Source organism: Nanorana parkeri, unplaced genomic scaffold (assembly GCF_000935625.1).
Source record: "Nanorana parkeri isolate BGI_ZX_2015 unplaced genomic scaffold, ASM93562v1 scaffold141, whole genome shotgun sequence".
Taxonomy (NCBI): domain Eukaryota; kingdom Metazoa; phylum Chordata; class Amphibia; order Anura; family Dicroglossidae; genus Nanorana; species Nanorana parkeri.
Window position 1 is genome coordinate 931,524 of NW_017306409.1, and position 18,797 is coordinate 950,320.

The 18,797-nt window shown below is 44.2% G+C and overlaps 1 protein-coding gene across 1 annotated transcript in view; it reads right to left on the reverse strand.

The window, feature by feature from the left end:
* The window catches only part of MMD (monocyte to macrophage differentiation associated), a 44,821-nt gene that overhangs the window by 8,924 nt on the left and 17,100 nt on the right, over window positions 1-18,797 (reverse strand). The window contains exons 2-3 of the mRNA XM_018554092.1: window positions 14,317-14,398; window positions 41-201 (exon numbers count right to left, since the gene is read on the reverse strand). Coding sequence (XP_018409594.1) covers window positions 41-201; window positions 14,317-14,398 — 243 coding nt within the window. The remainder of the gene's footprint in view (window positions 1-40; window positions 202-14,316; window positions 14,399-18,797) is intronic.

The following is an 18,797-nucleotide window of genomic DNA, read 5'->3' on the forward strand; positions in this document are numbered from 1 at the left end:
CCCCCCCCCCGGCAATGGTTCTCTAGACCAAGGGACATACCGGTGGTGACTCTTCTTCCAGGTGACTATATGAAACACAGTGGACACTATAAAAAGAGCACACAGGCCCATGCCATAAATACAGGCTGTTATCTTTTCCCATCGGTCGTCTGACATACGATGTAGAAGAGCACTTCCAATTATAGAAGGGACAATGAGGAACTAAAAAAAAATAAATAGAAAATATATGCATGTTTACTTACAGCTTGCATCAAACATTTTAAAGATTTCCCATCATTGGTAAGCTTTTTACAAAAAATTAATTCCAAAAACGTCAGTCCGTTTAAGCCTGGACCACTGAAATACAAATACACTTACTGTTTTATCTGCCAAAAGATTTGTAATTTCAGCTAGTCTTGTGATCCAAATTCACCAGCTAGACAGATCCAGGACTTTGCTGCTCACCCCTCAGGCTGTGATTGGACAGGAAGTCATCTCTTTGCTCTCCCCTACTATAAGCGTAACCCCGGTGTCACAAATCTGTGCTAATCACGAGGCACCAGCACTGTCATATGAGGGAAGGAGTTAGTCACATGCTCACCCATACCCCAAAGTGCCAAGTGGAGTGGAGCAGGATCAATGTAAAAAGGGGAGAACTAACAAGAGGTTTTGGCTCTAGAGACACTTTAAGTCGATGTAAAATTTGTAAAAGACTTCTATGTTGCCATTTACAAAGGAAAGTAGAAATAGTTGTATAACTCATATGATAATACCTGAATTGGGCAGTACTTTGGCCAGGTTTGCACCCAAGGCAAAATTAGTAAAGGGCCCTGAGGTAAGCATGCAGGAAAGCTAGCTGTGATGAGCACTGGCAAGCCAAGGGGTGTTGGGGGAGTCAAAGGGGTGTGATACTTGTTAGGATGCAAAATCCTAACAATTAATTTCTTTTATTTGCTCCCTTTTGATCTATTAAATACATAATTGAAAGCATTTTGTTATATCAGCTCAATTAGATTGTAGGCCCTCCTTACCACCTTGTCTTGAATTGTATTGTAATTGTCATGTCTTCCTTATATTGTAAAGCAATGCACAAACTGCTGGCGCTATATAAATCCTGTATAATAATAATACGTGCAAAACAATTTCTGTTAACACTGCTAGAAATCAAGTGAGCTCATATGTTCCTGTGATCTCTGCAGTTTTATCTGAAATGATAACAGATCTCTTGGTGATCTACAATATACCCCCTTGTTATGGATGTAAGGAGAGGGAGAGATGATCTGTAGACCCAACACACTTCCTATCCTAGGGTGACAATGTTGCTCCTCCATAGATGGAGTACAGCATGTGAGCACTGTCACCCATAGACAGGACTTTTTCTATTCCTTCGAAAAAAGTACTTCACCTGAAAAAAGCCATAACAATTAGGAATCTATAGGCTGCAATATATTACATTTTTGTTATTGGGTTCAGATATACTTTAAAGGAGAACTATGAGGTGAGTGATTTTCACTGAGCCTCATAGTTTGAGCCGACTTGTGACAATGAGACTGTCACAGGTCGGCTCAATAGATCAGGAAGTGAGCAAACACATACCGTTGCTCGCTCACTTCTCGATCATGTCCCTGCAGAGAGTTGTGACTGTCACTCACGGCTCCCTGCAGGGATTCACCCCCTCCCATGTCCGATCCTCCAGCGCTGACTGGCGGAACGGACGGGGGAGGGGGCGGGTACAGCTGGCTCTGCCTCTAGATAGGCAGAGCCAGCTGTCAATCACACAGCTGGGTGGATCTCGACAGTAATATCGGGATCCATCCTGGCTGCGGCGTCTCAGTATACCGCGAGCTGTAGCTCGCGGTATACTGAGCTTTGGGTGACGGGAGGACGTTAGTTTGTGTCCACCCGTTACCCTTAGGAGAACTATGGGGAAAAGCCCTGACCCCATAGTTCTCCTTTAACTATTGTTAACTGCCATTCCACCCACTGGCCTCTTCTTCACTAGAGGGCACAGCAATGGCGTAGGGGGTCAATGGATGGAGCCTTAGCATGTGATGGGGAAAACAGACATTCAAAGTTCCTGGAAGCGACAGTAAAGCTGCCCACACATTGTAATGTTTTTTTTCTTCAACCGGTGGGCTGAATGAAGAAAATATAACAGATTCCTCCATCAATGCTTTCGAGCATTGATTGAGAATTCTTCTAATGTCTTCATAGTACTCTGACGATGGCCGCTGTCAGTGAACCTGAATAGAGCCGGCAGCTCATTGGCTGCCGCCTCTGTTCGAAGATTTTTCCAACCGCCTCCTTCGATTAGCTGATCGAGGGATGCCGGATGAAAGGGTGTGAATTTAGTCCGGTTCATTAGAAACCAGCCGAAATTCGCATAGTGTATGGCCAGCTTTAGTGTGTTACTGGCAGGAAAATAAACGAAGAAGAAATCTGCAAAATAAAACTAATGCAACCACAAGATCTAAGGCCAGGTAACCTGCAATATACTATGTTTTTGGTTTTAGTGTTTCGATATGTTACTCTTGACATTTAGATATGCAAGCAGTAACAAACGCCCTCCCACCGACCTATTGCAAGTGAGAAAATTAAATGGAGAATTTGATTGAGTGCCATGTGTAACACAATTAGCTCTCCTTTTGCATATACACTGCCTGGCCAAAAACAAAGCCAGACACTCTCATATTTCGCCGGACCGCCTTCCGCTTTGGATTACGGCACACCATCAACGTGGCATTGTCTCGATAAGCTTATGCAATGTCACAACATTAACTTTTCACCAAGATCTGACTATCCCATCATAGTGATGATGGGATAGTCAGAGCACTGCGTAAAGTTTTCTGCAGCACATCCCAAAGATTCTCAATGGGGACTCTGGTGGCCAATCCATGAGTTAAAATGATGTCTCATGCTCCCTGAACTATTCTTTCACAATCTGAGCACGATGAATCCAGATTGCCATCTTGGAATATGCCCAATGTGCCATCAGGAAAGAAACAGATCATTGATGGAAAAACCTGATCATTCAGTATATTCAGGGAGGCAGCTTACCTCATTTTCTGGGGAACATAACATTGCTGAACCTAGACCTGACCAACTGAAGCAACCCCAGATCATAACACTTATCCAATGGAAGGCTCTGACCAATTTCTTTTAGCTAAATCCAGGTGTGAATCTTTTTTTTTTTTTGACCAGGCAGTGTAATAACATATCCCGGAGCTCTCCTTTTTCACATATAACCTATCCAGGAACTGCCTGTCCTCATTAAATAATCTATGCATGTTTTACAGCACCTTTATCAACTATTCTAAGAATTTTATGATTTGAAAAGTTTATCTGGCCGGCTGATTGAGTTCGAGGAAATGGTGGAGAAATTCTGACCTACATAGTTGCATAGATACATAGTTAGTCAGGTTGCAAAAAGACACAAGTCCATCGAGTCCAACCTATAGACCTTAGCGATTAGCTAACCTGCTTCTTAGCATTATGGTAATTATACTCCGCTAAGCAACCAAAGGTTTTTTTTTAATTTTTATTCTGGATGGCTAAGGGTTAAGCCCTCTGTTCTCTTTTGCTATCTGTGCCCCATTGGTCCTTTTGACCTGGTGACCACTGACATTTAACGAGGGTTCCTGCTACTTAGTGATGTGTAAACTTTGCTCCTTATTACCAGCGGAAAGGACGGCAATAACTTCAAGCTACTGTGTATATACAATGGAGATTTCCGTGAGAGGATCCAAACCAAACATGAGGTTTTCCATCACGGCAGCAAAATCCTAATATTTATGTACAAGCTTTCCCCCAGCAGAAACAACGCCATGCCACGTGTTGGCTAACCTGGATTCTTGGAACATCTGGAACAAAACATTTGCTCAGAGGCGGCACAGGATACACTGCAGTGGACTCTGAACCATCAGGAGATAGTCAAAGTGAAAGAGATAAAAGTGCAATGATTGCCAATAATGTCAAAGGCCTCAAGGGTCATGTTAGGAGAACATCAATGTGGGTGCTGAATGAAACCTGCGCTTAGAGAAGTACAGAGTCTGCCAATGCTGACCTCACACTTAACAAAATTTACCTGGCCATCATGCTGTTCAACTGCCTTCAATACTTTGAGTCATGGCTGTTAATCCACGTTGATAAGATTACTAAAGCTGAACTCCACCGCTAAATAAATTACTGATATGCTATACATACATGGGAGTTATTTTACATGCCCAAGGACTTGTATCTCTGTCCACCCTGTCCTGAGATGTACACAGCTCTGCCAGAATGTATAGCAAGGCTATTGACCTGATTTTTCTCTGCTGCAAATTAACCGTAAAGCTAGGTCACCTCCCCAGCATGGAAATACACAGTGAAGAAGCAGAAGCTAGCAGTCAGTGGCTTTCTCACATTTATTGTTTAATGACAGATCAGCGTCCCCAGGTCATTCGGGGACGCTGATCTGTCATTACAAATGGGCGGAGCCAGCCCTGAGGTCACGGCTGGCCCGCGCCCAGCTGTCATCTGCATAGAGATAGGTCGGCTTCGCCTGTCATTTCGGCTTCGGCTCGACTGAGCTGCTTGGCTGCCTTCGGCTGCTTTGCCGAAGGCAAAGCCCTTCGGTTCAACTGAACCCGAGGGGCAGAGGCGGCCGAAGATAGCCAAAGGATCAGCCGAAGCTACGGCTGGTTCCTTCGGCTCCAACGTGAATAACCTCCATGGATTCTCTTCTGCAATAAAAGCCTTCTTGCTAGCATTTTTTACACTAAAGCAGGGGTGGACAAATCAATACGGAATTCAGGAGCCAGTAGGGTTTTTTTTTAGAAGCCAGCTCCATTGACAATTAGCGAGAACCTCAAGAGTTAGACGTCATTGAATTTTAAGAAGCATCAACTACCTGGCTCCTCGGATTTGTCCATCCCTGCACAGAAGTTCCACTTTAAATCACCTTTGTATGAGGTCATTGGCATTTTTTACCCTATAGACTGGCTCATTAAAGTAAACCCATTACTGTGCTCTGCAAAAGCAAAACAAAAGGACTATGGAGAGAACACGTTTGTGCTTACAGCACCACATTATTAAATAAGTCAGACTGTATTAATCTCCATTTGGTAGACTGTCTCTGTCTGTGCCACATGCCCCCTATATGAACCTCTGACTGTCAAATTGCCAGCTGATCTTTCATCTGCTGGCAATAGGATGAGGAGGGATTTGGAGCATTTTCAACATCAGCCCGACACAAGACCTTTTAAAAGGGAAAATTTAAAGGCACTTTTTCAGCTATCCTATTTATAAAATATACAGAATCTATTATTTCCCCTTTTTTATCTCAGATTTCAAAGGTAAACTGTAGTCTTTACACAATTTCTTTTAAAATCCCCTACAGAGTGAGACCTATAGTTCTGCAATCAGCACAGCTCAGGATTCCTGCTGGAGAGCTCTGATTCAGCAAAGAGGGAGTTGGACCTATGTAGAGAGACCACTGCTTCCACACAAAGAAAAAGAGTGCTCAACTGTATGCTGGCAGGGCACAGGTATTTCTATTCAAGGTATGCCTGCTTGCTAAGGCCCCCTTCAGATGGGCAGTCCATTCAGACACATCTGTCAGTTTTTCAGTGGATCTGACCGCAAGCCCAATGTAATACAATGGGCAGCCAGATGTAAACGGACCTGTGTCCATTTACATCCGACTACCCCTGACTCTGTCCAGGAAAAGAAAAAAAATGAACATTCGTTTTGACGGACCTAATTGTGACCTGATCGGAGGTAAACAGATGTAAACGGACTCATGTCTGCTTACATCGGACTCCCGATAGATACAACATGGGGCGCAGGATAGAACAAAAAACTGAATGGACTTGGATGTCACAAGAGTGAAATCAGCACGGGATCTGTGCATGGTATGAACACTGCCTGCATGAAAAGGGCCTAAAGAAAACAAACTGTAAGACTTTGCATACCTTTCGTTTGGATGCACTTGGAATGTATTTAGCAGATTTAAACAGACAATTTACTTGGGCTTTAAAGTCCACCTCCAGGCAAATATTAACCCCCCTCCAATTTATCCCTGGTTTAAGATAAAACACTTGTCTAAGGCCTCATTCACACTAGCCCGATTCTGGCCAGAACGCACTGCATCGCATTGCTCCCGGCTCACTATGTTGTAGGGCAAGAAGGGGCGTGTCGGTCCATTGAAGTGAATGGCACCGTTGCCACGCCCTCCGGCTGCAATGCGATCGGCTGAACGGGATCGCAAGGTACATTATGCCAGCGGTCGGGTCCGAACAAAGTAGTGCTTGCCCCCTCCTGCCCCACAACATAGTGAGCTGGGAGCAATGCGTTCTGGCTAGAATCGGGCCGGAACGCACTGTGTCTAGTGTGAATGAGGCCTTAATGGCCTTTTTACTTACCTAAAGCTGTAGTCGCATGAGACTCCAGTCCCAAGTCTTCTGTCGGCTATTGTCTACATAAGCCAGGGTCCATGTCACTGCCTGTGTGACTTGGGACATTTCCTATTGGCTGTCCAATATTTGCCAGGTCAAGCCTTTCAGGACTTGGGTAAACTATATTACTGAGATGGCTGCTAACAGTTGTCTTTTATTCCCGTGGCTTAAAGGAAAACTATAATTGTTTATTTTAGTAGTTTCTCTTATGTTTCTAAGTTTAAACTGTTGTTTTACATATTAATTGCATCAAGCAGGATTTTCAGAGCACTGAGGGTTAGCTTAAAAAAACATCACAGCAGTAGCAGCCTGCTTTGAGGCTCACCTGTCTGCTTGAAACCTGTGAGGAAGCCATTCAGTGATGAATCAGTGCTCTGTCAGTGCATTCTGGACAGGGTCATTGTATCTTTTTAGACATAAGCATAATAAAGAAGAAATCCAACCACAAAACAACTACTGTATACTTTCCCTTCTCTCTTTTTTTGAAATGTAGATGAAACTGCTTAAAGTGCAGCTGAAGCCAAACCTTTTTTTATGTTGTATGGAGTGCAGAGGGATTAGAACGCTTGTCAGGTTTTATATTGCGGTCTGTGTACCCATTATGGAGATTCACCCTCTGTATTTGTCCTCATGACTGTTCTCACTGAAAGTGAAAGGAAAATCCCAAATTTTGGGATGTCCTCAGAACAGGAATAGATGGGAAACCATCCAACGAGGGATCGCTAGTTCTGGTGACCCTACTGACCACTCACTTTGGAGGGATTTCCTGCGGCTATCGAATAGGAAGTGAAGGGAAGTCTCCTCAATGGGTCAAGGATGGCAAAAAAAGCTGAATAAAATAGTTTTGGCTTCTGTTCTACTTTAAAAACCCCCGGTAGTGTTATAACCCTCTCTAGGGATGCACCGATACCATTTTTTTGGTATCGATTACCAATATTTTTTTTTTCGGTACTCAGATATCAAATACCAATACCAGCATCCTAAGGTACCCTGGGCCTGGCTTATCAGGAAGTCGGGGGGTGGGTCATGACGTGCCGCCCGGCTTCCTGATTGGTAAGGGAGCCTGGCTGCCTAGTGACAAGTGAAGCCGGCTTCAAAGGCAATAAGGAAGCCAGGAGGCAGGTCATGATGTGCCGCCCGGATTCCTGATTGGTCAGGAAGCCAGGTTGCCTAATGTAAAGCCGGCTTGCTAGCCAATCAGGAAGCTGGGAGTCGGGTAATGACTCGGCTCCATCCTCGTGGCACTGCCGGTCAGAGGAAATCTCCCTCTGGCTGGAAGTTCCGGTATCAGGGTAAGTATCGGAGCCCTTGGGTGAGTACGAGTACTCGCCCAAATACTCGGTATTGGCACCGATACAAGCATCGGTATCGGTGCATCCCTAGTTCTCTTCATGCTTGGTGTAAATATGCAGATTAAAGTTCTGGCTTGCTGCATTCTTGTGCTGTGCCAGTACTGAAATCAGATACAGTCAAGTAACTAAGTTTCAGGAGGAAGTGGCAGCCTCCATATTTCTCTTGATCCAAGTACCTTCAAAGGTCAATGAATAAGAACACAAACACTCATCTGGAACTTGTCTACCAGCATTACTTTACATTGTTAATGCACAAAGTGATGTCACTGGGTGAGCAGTCAAACACATGGGAAGGGCATTGTAGTTCTGTCGTTTTATTGCACTTAATTGTCTGACTTCTGGGTTTAGAGACACGGCTAAGGCTTTCACATGCTGTGTTAAATTTAAGAAAGCCATGAATGGCTGAATCACGCATTATGGAGATGTCGCGATAGCCACATCTGTCACATCTACTTGTGAGCTAACCCTGCTCTACAACAAAACCAAGTGAGTCAGTTTTCATCATACAGTTTACCAACTAATAGGAATCTTAAAAGGAGAACTATGAGGGGGGTGCTTTTCCCTCACCTCATAGTTCTAGCCGACCTGTGACAATGAGACTGTCACAGGTCGGCTCAGTAGATCGGGAGGTGAGCGAACACAAACCGGCGTTCGCTCACCTCTCGATCCTGTCACGGCCCTCTGCCGTGACAGGGGAGGGGCTGGATTCCCCCCTCCGATCCGATCCGCCAGCGCTGACTGGTGGATCGGACGGGGGAGGGGGCGGGTACAGCTGGCTCTGCCTCTAGATAGGCAGAGTCAGCTGTCAGTCACGCAGCTAGGTGGATCCCGGCACAATTGTCGGGATCTGCTTCAGCTGCGGCGTCTCAGTATACCGTGAGCTACAGCTCGCGGTATACTGAGCCTAGGGTGACGGGAGGACGCTAGTTTGTGTCCTCCCGTTACCCTAAGGAGAACTATGGGGAAAAGACTTAACCCCATAGTTCTCCTTTAATGCACTGTGCAGCCAGCACAAGCAAAGCACATAGGCAGTTCACAGGCTTTATCCAATCCCAAAAAGTAAATGTCACTAGCGCCAAAGTAAAAGCAGCAATAAAAACACGCTCAGAAGTTCTAACTCTACCCCACTCGGCTAAAAATGTGTTCAATAAAAAATATTGGCTGGTGTTGGCGGTAGGGCCAGTGATGATGAAACTCCATAGATTGGCTGCTATGGGTCTAAGTCAGCATTTAGGGCCCATTTGTATTTTGTAATGTGTGGTGCTATTCATTTTAAGTTGTGTGATTCATGTTTAATGGTACCTGTAGGCACTTTCACAGTACAGGCAATGCACCTGCACTGCAGCGCATGACAGCACACGTGGTGCACTGCTTTTGAAAAAAGAGATCATGTCAATTTCTTTCATGCATAAAATGTCCTTAAATTGTATCTGAACACCCAAAACAAGCAGCTTACCAGTACCAGTGGTGGCTTCATTATTTTCCATTTTCAGGCTTTTTTTTACCTAATTGTCTCCTTGTATTCCTGTAAATAACACACTTCCTGTTCCTCTGCGTCTACACTCATTTCTCCATTGTATCTAAAAGGGCAGCTGTGGTTGTCACAAAGGCCGGCCTTCACACATGTCTGCCTTCGTTTAGCTCAATTACTTGGTAGATTGGTGGGACTAGTAGCTTACACAATAAAAATAAGGTCCTTTGTTGAGGAAGTGACAAGGGCACAGCAATTCTGCCAAGATCAGCAAGTATTTTTATTTACTTGCTAAAAACGTTCTCAGCTTGAAAAGTAAAACCTAATGCTCCCACCCCACCAAAGGACCGGTAAGCTGCAATATATTACAGATTCTGGTTTTAGATATGATTTAACATTAAAGCGGTACTTGACCCACAAATGTAATGGTCACCCAAAGACATGCTTTCAAGCCCTCAAATAGTTCCGCTTTAAGACGTCAAACTTTGTGACATAGTTCTGACAGAGGCTGGAGGTAAGTTTTGGGTCTTTATCTTAATGTATGCGAGATGAACCCCTGACAAGCTAGGTGAACAGCAGCAAAATACTGTGGTAGGCCGTTAAGTGCATTCAGCGGCAGTCTGGATCCAGCAATGTGCCTTAAAGGAGAAGTACTGGGAGAGTAAAATTTGTACATCCTAAAACTTAGAGCCGACGTGTGACACTGCAGGTGTCACACGCCTGCTCTATAGATCAAGAGCGGAGTGATCACGAACCGCTGATAGCTCGCCTCACGGTCTTCTACCTGCAGAGAGAGCTCAATGGAGGGCTAGACAGGGGAGGGTGTGGGGACAGCTGACTCCGACTCTAGAGAGGCAGAGCCAGCTGTCAATCAGGCAACACTACAATATTGTTGGGATCCTCTCCAGCTGCAGCGTGGCTTTGCTCTGTCAGCCCACTATATGCTGAGCTTGAGTCACAATATACTCCTGTTAATATACTCCTGTGACCCAAAAAAGGACTAAAGCCAAAAAAAGTTTTGCTTTAGTTCTCCTGTAACGCCCAATAATGCCTTGAGTTAATGCATGTGCATCAACACAATGCATAGTGTTTATAGTCCCTTACCATTTTTGAAGCTCTATTGGATGCTAGGGGTTAGGAGAGGTCCTCAATTAAACCAAAAGATATGTCCTGGAATTTTAGGGATTTACAGTCCAGATGGGTTTACTCTCATGCCCCTGGCCCATTGCACTATGACAGGAGAAGCTTGTGCCTGATGACTTGCAGAACATTTATACGCAGCTATTATACATTTCTGGGGTATTGGATCATCCAATTATCGACATTTATAAGTTCTCCCGGGACATGTGACACCATCATTATGATGGGACAGCATTCACAACATGAATGAAATGATGCAGGTAACTCTTGTTTAATTATTTACTGTACTTAGCTCTACAGAAGGAGCCTTTTAGCAATAACACTAAGGATTTCAAACGCTCTTAGCAATCGCTAATGTTCTCTCTCGGTGGTGTGACCACATTTTATAGCTATTTCGCAATGCTGAAGCCAGAAGGAAAAGCAGTAAAGAAAAAAAAAATCATCTCTCATGAAACACTTGAATAATAATTTAATGGTTGATTGCTTTTTCTTTCCCACTTAAAGTGGCCCTGTTGTGGAATTGGACTCCTTCCTTGAAAGTGATAAAAACTGAGAGTACTGAAAAATATCGACCAGTCCTGCAGCAACTATTCCTTTGGGATCCTACCAAATCACACGACAGAACACTTAGAGGGTTATTCACTAAGCTGACGAAGGCAGCCGAATGAATAACCGAGGCGAAGTGAACACTGTTCGGCAATGCACTTTGGTTCTGTACAGTCGATTTCAGCCGTACATCGGCTGCCTTCAGTCACCCGAACATCTGGATCGGCTGAGCTGAAGCTCTGGCAGTTCACTAGCTGCCGTTCGCCCCTATTCTCATAGGGCCAGAACAGCAGTGAGTGAATAGCGAATGCTGCTGAGCGGCATTCTGCTCGCTACCTCCGAGGTAGCGAGCAGAATAAAAAAATAATAAAACGAAAAGAGAAGTTAAAAACAATTTTAAGAAAAAGAAAAAAAAACAACCCAGCGTGGGGTCCCCTTTCTAAACCATACCAGACCCTTTAGGTCTGGTAGGAAAGTTAGAAGGGACCCCTATTTAAAAAGAAACAGCGTGGGGCTCCCCGGCAAAAGTCATAGCAGGCCCTTTAGGTCTGGTAGGAATATTAAGGAGGAACCCCACCCCCAAAAACGGGTGAACAAAAAAAAAGTGGGGTCCCCTAAAATTCCTAACCAGACCCTTGATCCGAGCACAGGCCTGGCAGGGCAGGAAAGGGGGAGATGAGCGAACCGCCCGCCATACCAGGGCAAATGCCAGCTCCGCAGACAGTTCTCCCCGCTTCGGCTGTCACTTTGGCTTACCTGAGCTGGAGCATATGCGTTCGGCTCGGCAGCTGTACGGGCTATTGTGAATAGCCGTACAGCAGCCCTTCAGGTCGACTGAACCAAAGGGCTCCGGCGGCCGACGTGAGCCAAAGGATCGCTACGGCTACGGCTGGATCCTTCAGCTCTTTAGTGAATAACCCTCTTAGAAATTTAGCCACATGCTGCATAAAATAATAGGCTTGAGGCATCCTCCCATCTGTAGAGCATTGGAAACGGATAGCATGAGATCCGGGTCATCAACTGACAAGAAACCAAGATCTCATGCTATCCGCATCAGTTTGCAATTGTTGTCCAGTTTAAATCTGAATATACTGAAAGCACAAAAGCCCTGATGAAGGGGGAGTTCTGACCCCCTGAAAGGTGTTGCGTTTGTTTACATGTTGTGAAAAATAAAACTGGACTGATTCTAGCTTTGTGGCTTTCATCCTTCTAATACTCCAGGGACCCTTTGGGATACCCCAGGGAGCTGCCATTCAAATTAACTTCTGAATTCTGTCTACTCTGGAATCCAACACTCTACTAACACATACCTACTATGGATCCTCCCCTCTGGCAGAGATCAAGTGACCAAATTCCTAGGCATTAGGTAGCATGACCTGCCATTGTGCTACGGTGAGAACCCAAAGCAACAGTTCCTGATAAAAAAAATGTTAGCCTGGCTTCAGCCTACTGTCTGGGTCCCTGCTGAGGAGATTTCTAGTCACTTCCTGTCAGAGCAGGAAGTAATAGGAAACCCAAAGAGGGCACAGACAAAAAAAACAAATTTTTAGTAGCATAGGGAACTTGAGAATGTTTTTATTGCTTCCTACGCCCTCCTTTTCTAATTTCTTGTCCTGATGTCCCATGATCAGGAAAGGGCAAAAAATGTCACCAATGGGGTCAGAGACAGAAATAAAACCTGACAACATTTTAACTCTTTCCTATTCTATCTAAAAAGAAAAGAACATTTGTCTGGAGTTATAAGGCTCTCTAGACTGAGTGGAAGCCACCATGGGCCTGTTTTGGTCCCCTTCACCATGCTCACACCATGAAAGGAAAGTTTAACAGCCGAGAATCATGTGAAAAGGTGCTGCAGTCTTACCACTAACTATTTTGAAAGCCTGCTGAGTCTGCCTGCAATGGACTATATTGAAAAAGCATTATAGGCATTTTGAATTTAGCATATTTGCAGTGTTTCCTGTATTTTATTAGAAGGTTGCCGTTTGGTTTCAGTTGTAGCCTAGCTTTCTACAAAAGAGCCTTGCGCTTGCTAAAGAACACGTTCACCTTTCACACACTTGAGAAAGTCTCTAGCTGAACATGTCTGTCTCATGAGGGTTTGTTTTTTACTTCTGGTATGGCACAGAGCCAAGAGTCTCCCGCAGCAAAGTGTAAGTAAAACTTTCTGAGAAAGTTACGGGAAAGCACGATAGCAAAGCAAATACATTATACTACCTTTCGCAAATCTGTACTTTTAAAAATGGTGCCATCGGTTGCAGTATTGGCATATCACAGGTATTTCTGTTATATAGCGGCTATAGTGCACACGTATACAGCTGATTTTGTTCTATAACTTACTACTTTGTGCCTTCTACAACCAGATTAAAGCTGCAACAACTAAATCAATAATAATCGATGATGAGAATAGTTGGCAACTATTCTCATCATTGATTAGTTGGTTGGGAGAGAGAGAGAGGAGAGAGAGAGAGAGAGAGAGATAGGGGAGAGGGAGAGAGAGAAGGAGAGGGAGAGAGAGATAGGGGAGGGGGGAGAGAGAAGGAGAGGGAGAGAGAGAGAGCGGGAGGGGGGAGGAGAGAGAGAGCGAAGAGAGAGAGAGAGAAGAGAGAGAGAGAGAGAGGAGAGAGTGTTTTTATACAACCAATCGATTAGTTGAGAAATAATCGGGTAACTAATCGATTATGAAAATAACTGTTAGCTGCAGCCCTAAACCAGGACCGCGCTGACCAATGAGGGGCGCTCTTTACTTCCCGGGACCTGGTCCCTGGCTCAGAAGTGCTCAAAGGGGGCCAGCATAGGTGGCAGGGTGGTGTCAGTAAGTTCATTTTGTCACATTTTGTGAGAAAGTTAACTTACCCTCTAAGCTAAGCCTGCCCAACTGCAATTCCCCTGTCCATTGGGAGCACTTCTGTGGCCATTAATGTTGCTCCTTTTTAGACAGGGTCCAGGCAGGTGGATGCAAAAATCAGTCCCCTACAACAAAATAGAACTCAATCAGAGAGGCACACAGGGGATGTTTTTTTTCTGGCAAATAAATAGTTTCCTAACAAAACTTCTGTATAACCATTAAAATATCGTAGTGTATCTGGTTGTAGAAGGCAAAAAGGGGTGACGTATAGAACAAAATCACTTGAACACATATGCACTATAGCCGCTAAATACCAGTAAAACAAGAAAAGTTGAACATATCCTTTAGAAAAACTGAAACTAAATCAAAGAGGCACACCAGTATTTGTTTCTGGTTAATAAACACATTGTAGTGTTTCTAAAAAAAATATCAAAATCACCAACACAAAAAGAATACACTCATCAATTTTCCCTCGACAGCACTACCGCTGAGCGGAAGCTGTATTACCCCCCCTTGTAAACATTACGTGAGATGCAGGAATTTACTTACTGCATGTGTGTAGCAGTTGGCAGCATGCTCATAGCAAGTTGGTTTGTAGCGGCTGTTGGCCGGGGCTCTGTGGTTCATGAACCTGTGAAGAGGAAATTCACACACATTGAGGTTGCCAGTTTCAGATATGTCTTGTGTGTTGATTTACTGCCTCGCTTTTCTCACAGAATAAAAATACAAATATTAAACAATTATTCCAGTAACAAAAAAACAACAAATTTTTTTTGTTATCAGGCAGGTTTAAGGGTTATCTGTAAAAATGTTTTACTTTCCATGCATCCAGTCATTATTCCCACAAATGCCCCCATACAATAAGGCTGTATTACAATGGAGGCTCCTAGTCCACAGGGGTACACCTCTTTTGGTAGGGAATCTCAACTCCACCACTTGAAACCCATGAATGCTGCCAGACTTTGCCTATGCTTCCTTAGCACCTAATTCACCCAATATGCATGCAGAGCAGAGATAGGCAAATCCCAGAATCCAAGTAGTGAATTCTTCTTTAAGGCCTTTCATACAGGTAAGAGTCGGCCCGTACAGATCCGTATCGGGCCATTACCTGGAAAGACAGGTGCTGCGTGTGATAGTATGCAGCAGCCTGTTCTTCCCTATGGGATGACGCGGCCGTACGCTCACCTGAGCTGCACACCTATGCGGGTGTCTGTGCTCGGAAGCAGACAGGATCCATCCAGTCGGTATACGAGTACGGACACCCGCATGGGTGTGCAGCTCCTGTGAGCGTACGGCCACGTCCTTCCATATAGAAGAACAGGCTGCTGCATACTATCACACACAGCACCTGTCCTTCCCGGGAACAGCCCGATACAGCCGTGCACACCGTACAGATCTGTATGGGCCGACTCCTAGCTGTGTGAATGAGGCCTATCTACATCTGGTGCCTAACTTTTGAGGTTTTCTCTAGTTGTCGTCAATGGAGCTTGCTCCTAAAAAAGTTGTGCTGGCTCATGGACTCCATATTTATTTATCCATCCCTGATGTAAAGCTAGCCACGAAAAAGGGATGAGCTACTTGACAACCAAGTGATTTCTTTGGTACCTACAGACGGGTTCAAACAATTGCTCTGCAGAAGCATCACAGCCACACCCGCAGTGCGATCGCCGGCACCCGAAAGCGTGGCACATTAGTGCCTGTGTTCCGGTCCAGTGTGATCTGCAAAAATGCAGCATGCACTATTTTTGTAGATCGAACTGGACCAGAACGCAGGCACTAATGTACCACTCGTTGGGGTGCGGGCAATCGCACTTCAGGTGGGGGGTGTGGCTGCAGTGCCATTGACTTCAATGCACTGTCACACCCCTTCCCGCCCCTGAATGCAGGAGCTGGCCGGCTTGCTTTCCAGTGCGTTCCAGAAGCCAAACGCTCTGGAAAGCACTCTTTGGGGTGTAAACGGGCCCACAGGCTGAACAAGACTAGAGCTGCTCCTGATACGACCCCATAATTATCCATGAGGGCTCACGGTGCAGATGCAGAAGAGGACATCTACCAGAGGTGAAGTAAACCAAGCAGCAGGATGCAGCTCTCCTACAGAAGTTTACTTTAAAAGTACAGTTGTGCTTTGTGCCAACCATTTATGGTAGACTCTAACTATACAATCTCATGCAGCTATAATTTCCACTGTAGCCCAAATGCAGCCCAAGGACCTGCCTAAATACATACTAAACTGATTGTTCAGATAGGCCTAAAGCTATAATATTGTACAACCAAGTTGTAATGTGTTAAGGCTTAAGGATGGCAATTTATACACAATATCAAGCACTGTCATTCAACGTTCCATCTAGAGCTGCAGCTAACGATTATTATCAAAATCGATTAGTTTGCCGATTATTAGGTTCGATTAATCGGTTAATCGGATAAACAATAAAATAAAGTTTTAAAAAAAGGCTCCAGTGATGGGACTACTAGTTTGTATTGAGGTTGTAGTCCATCACAGGAGCATGCTTGGAGCGGTGGAAGTAAAAAAGAAAAAAAGATAGTGTGGTGTGCAATATAGTGAAATGGAAAGTGTAAAATTAGACAGCAATGAATGCAGAATGGCACCGGCTATAGAGGACTACAAAACCCAGCAATAGTACATTATACAGCACAATGCAGAATACCACCGGCTATAGAGGAATACAACAAATCCCAGCAATAGTACATAATAGCTAGTGGCATGCTGCATTGCGCTGTATAATGTACTATTGCTGGGTTTTGTAGTCCTCTATAGCTGGTGGTATTCTGCATTGCACCACTGTATAATGTATTATTGCTGGGATTTGTTGTTCTTTTCTATAGCTGGTGGTATTCCGCATTGCACCACTGTATAATATATTATTGCTGGGATTTGTAGTCCCCTATACAGCGCAATGCAGAATACCACCAGCTATAGAAAAGAACAACAAATCCCAGCAATAATACATTATACAGCGCAATGCGGAATACCACCAGCTATAGAAAAGAACAACAAATCCCAGCAATAATACATTATACAGCGCAATGCGGAATACCACCAGCTATAGAAAAGAACAACAAATCCCAGCAATAATACATTATACAGCGCAATGCGGAATACCACCAGCTATAGAAAAGAACAACAAATCCCAGCAATAATACATTATACAGCGCAATGCAGAATACCACCAGCTATATAGGAGTACAACAAATTCCAGCAATACATTATACATACAGTGTATAATATATTGCTGGGATTTGTATTCCTATGTATAATATACAGCACAATGTACCATCAGCTATAGAGGAATACAAATACCAGCAATACATTATAGAGCAGCATGTGTGGGAAAGTGCAGGCTTACCTGAGCAGTCTTCCAGCAACTTGCTTCTGAGATCGGACCTGTCTATCGGCAGCTGTCATCACCCCACACCTGCTCCTCCTTACTACATCTCCCCGCGTCCCTGTGCCAATTGTGGGTGGGCGGTGAGCGTGAGGCGGGGAGGAGGTGGAGCGTGTGGAGCTGTGAACAGGGCCAACTGATCGGAAGCCGATTAATCGATATTGAAAAAGTTGACAACTTTTTCAATAATCGATTATAATCGATTATGTCGATTAGTTGTTGCAGCCCTAGTTCCATCACAATAGTTCCATCACATGGCTTCAGGTAATCTATCATCAACAGTTTTGTTTCACAGTTTTGACAGAAATGGTTGGTGAAGGTGGTCTGGATCCTTCCGGTGTTTTTGCAATCAAAACATGGTTGAAAGTGTTTTGCACTGCAGGCATGATAATTTGTTACCAATTTTGGTGCCTTAATCCCCAGCAATTTAAAACCCATGGTTTCAATTGTTTCTCAGTTTCACATGGCAATAATGTAAGCTATATCCAAACTCAAAAACATTGCAGCTAACCATTCCTTAGATGTGGTGGCTGAAATAGGTTTCTTTATTTTTTCCAGGCTTTTTTTCTTTTATTTTTTTTATCTGCTGATTCTACCAGAAACACACTCCTGTTCTAGGATGCCAATGCTCCTCTGTAACCATGGAGGAGCAGCATTGTCACCTAAGGCTGCTCTCCCGATAGATAGGGGGGACATGTTGCATAGTTCACAGAAGGCAGTTGGGAATGGCTGAGAACACGTTCTGATAATTAAGTTCAATGCCCAGAAAGTTACAAGAGACAGAAAACCAACAAGTATTCACCACATCTAAAGACGTATAACCTGCAATATATAAAGTTTTTGATCTTAGGTTTAGATATACTTTAAACTAGTGTGGACATTGATAAGAACTGCTGAGGTTTGAGACAATTTCCATCCACGTCTGGCAGATTGCTGTGGTTGAAAGTTGAAGGAGAGTGGCCAAATGCATGCCTACTGTAACCCTTATACAGCCTCATCTATAATGGAGAAAAGCACCAATTAGAGCACTTCTTCCACAGCAACCAATCCAAATTTCCCTCAGCGGAATCATGAAAGGGAACACACGATTGACTGCCGAGGGCAACAAGAACTGTTCCTTCCTCCAGACACTCTATGTGAGCCTTGTTGTCTCTTAGGATTTTTTTTTAAACATATAAAAGCTTCTTTTCCTCCTGTTGCCATAGCAACCATGCATCAATCTGCTCAGAAGAGCAGGTAACAGAAACATCTCAATTATACTAAAGCTGTGACGGAATATTGTTCTAAATATAGGAGTTAAAATTCATTAACCCGGGCTCCCTTTTCAAATCAGGCTCTTGCAAAGCCCGAGCAAACAACAGACCCGGCCAAGGTATTTACAAGTGATCTCAGTGTACCTCACTGGGAAAAGCAGTCTGGTGTTTGCAGCTAATGAAAGCCAGAAGTGGTTACTGTAAACACATCAATGTTCCTCAACAAAGCTGTTTCTCCTTATATGCCCATTTCTGGGTCTCAAAATAGTTTCTCTACAGCAAGTGACAAACAAGCAGTCATTTCTGATCCAACAAAGGGACAAATTACGGGATCCACTTGTCTCTTTACAAGAATCAAGAGGTCACGGCACCT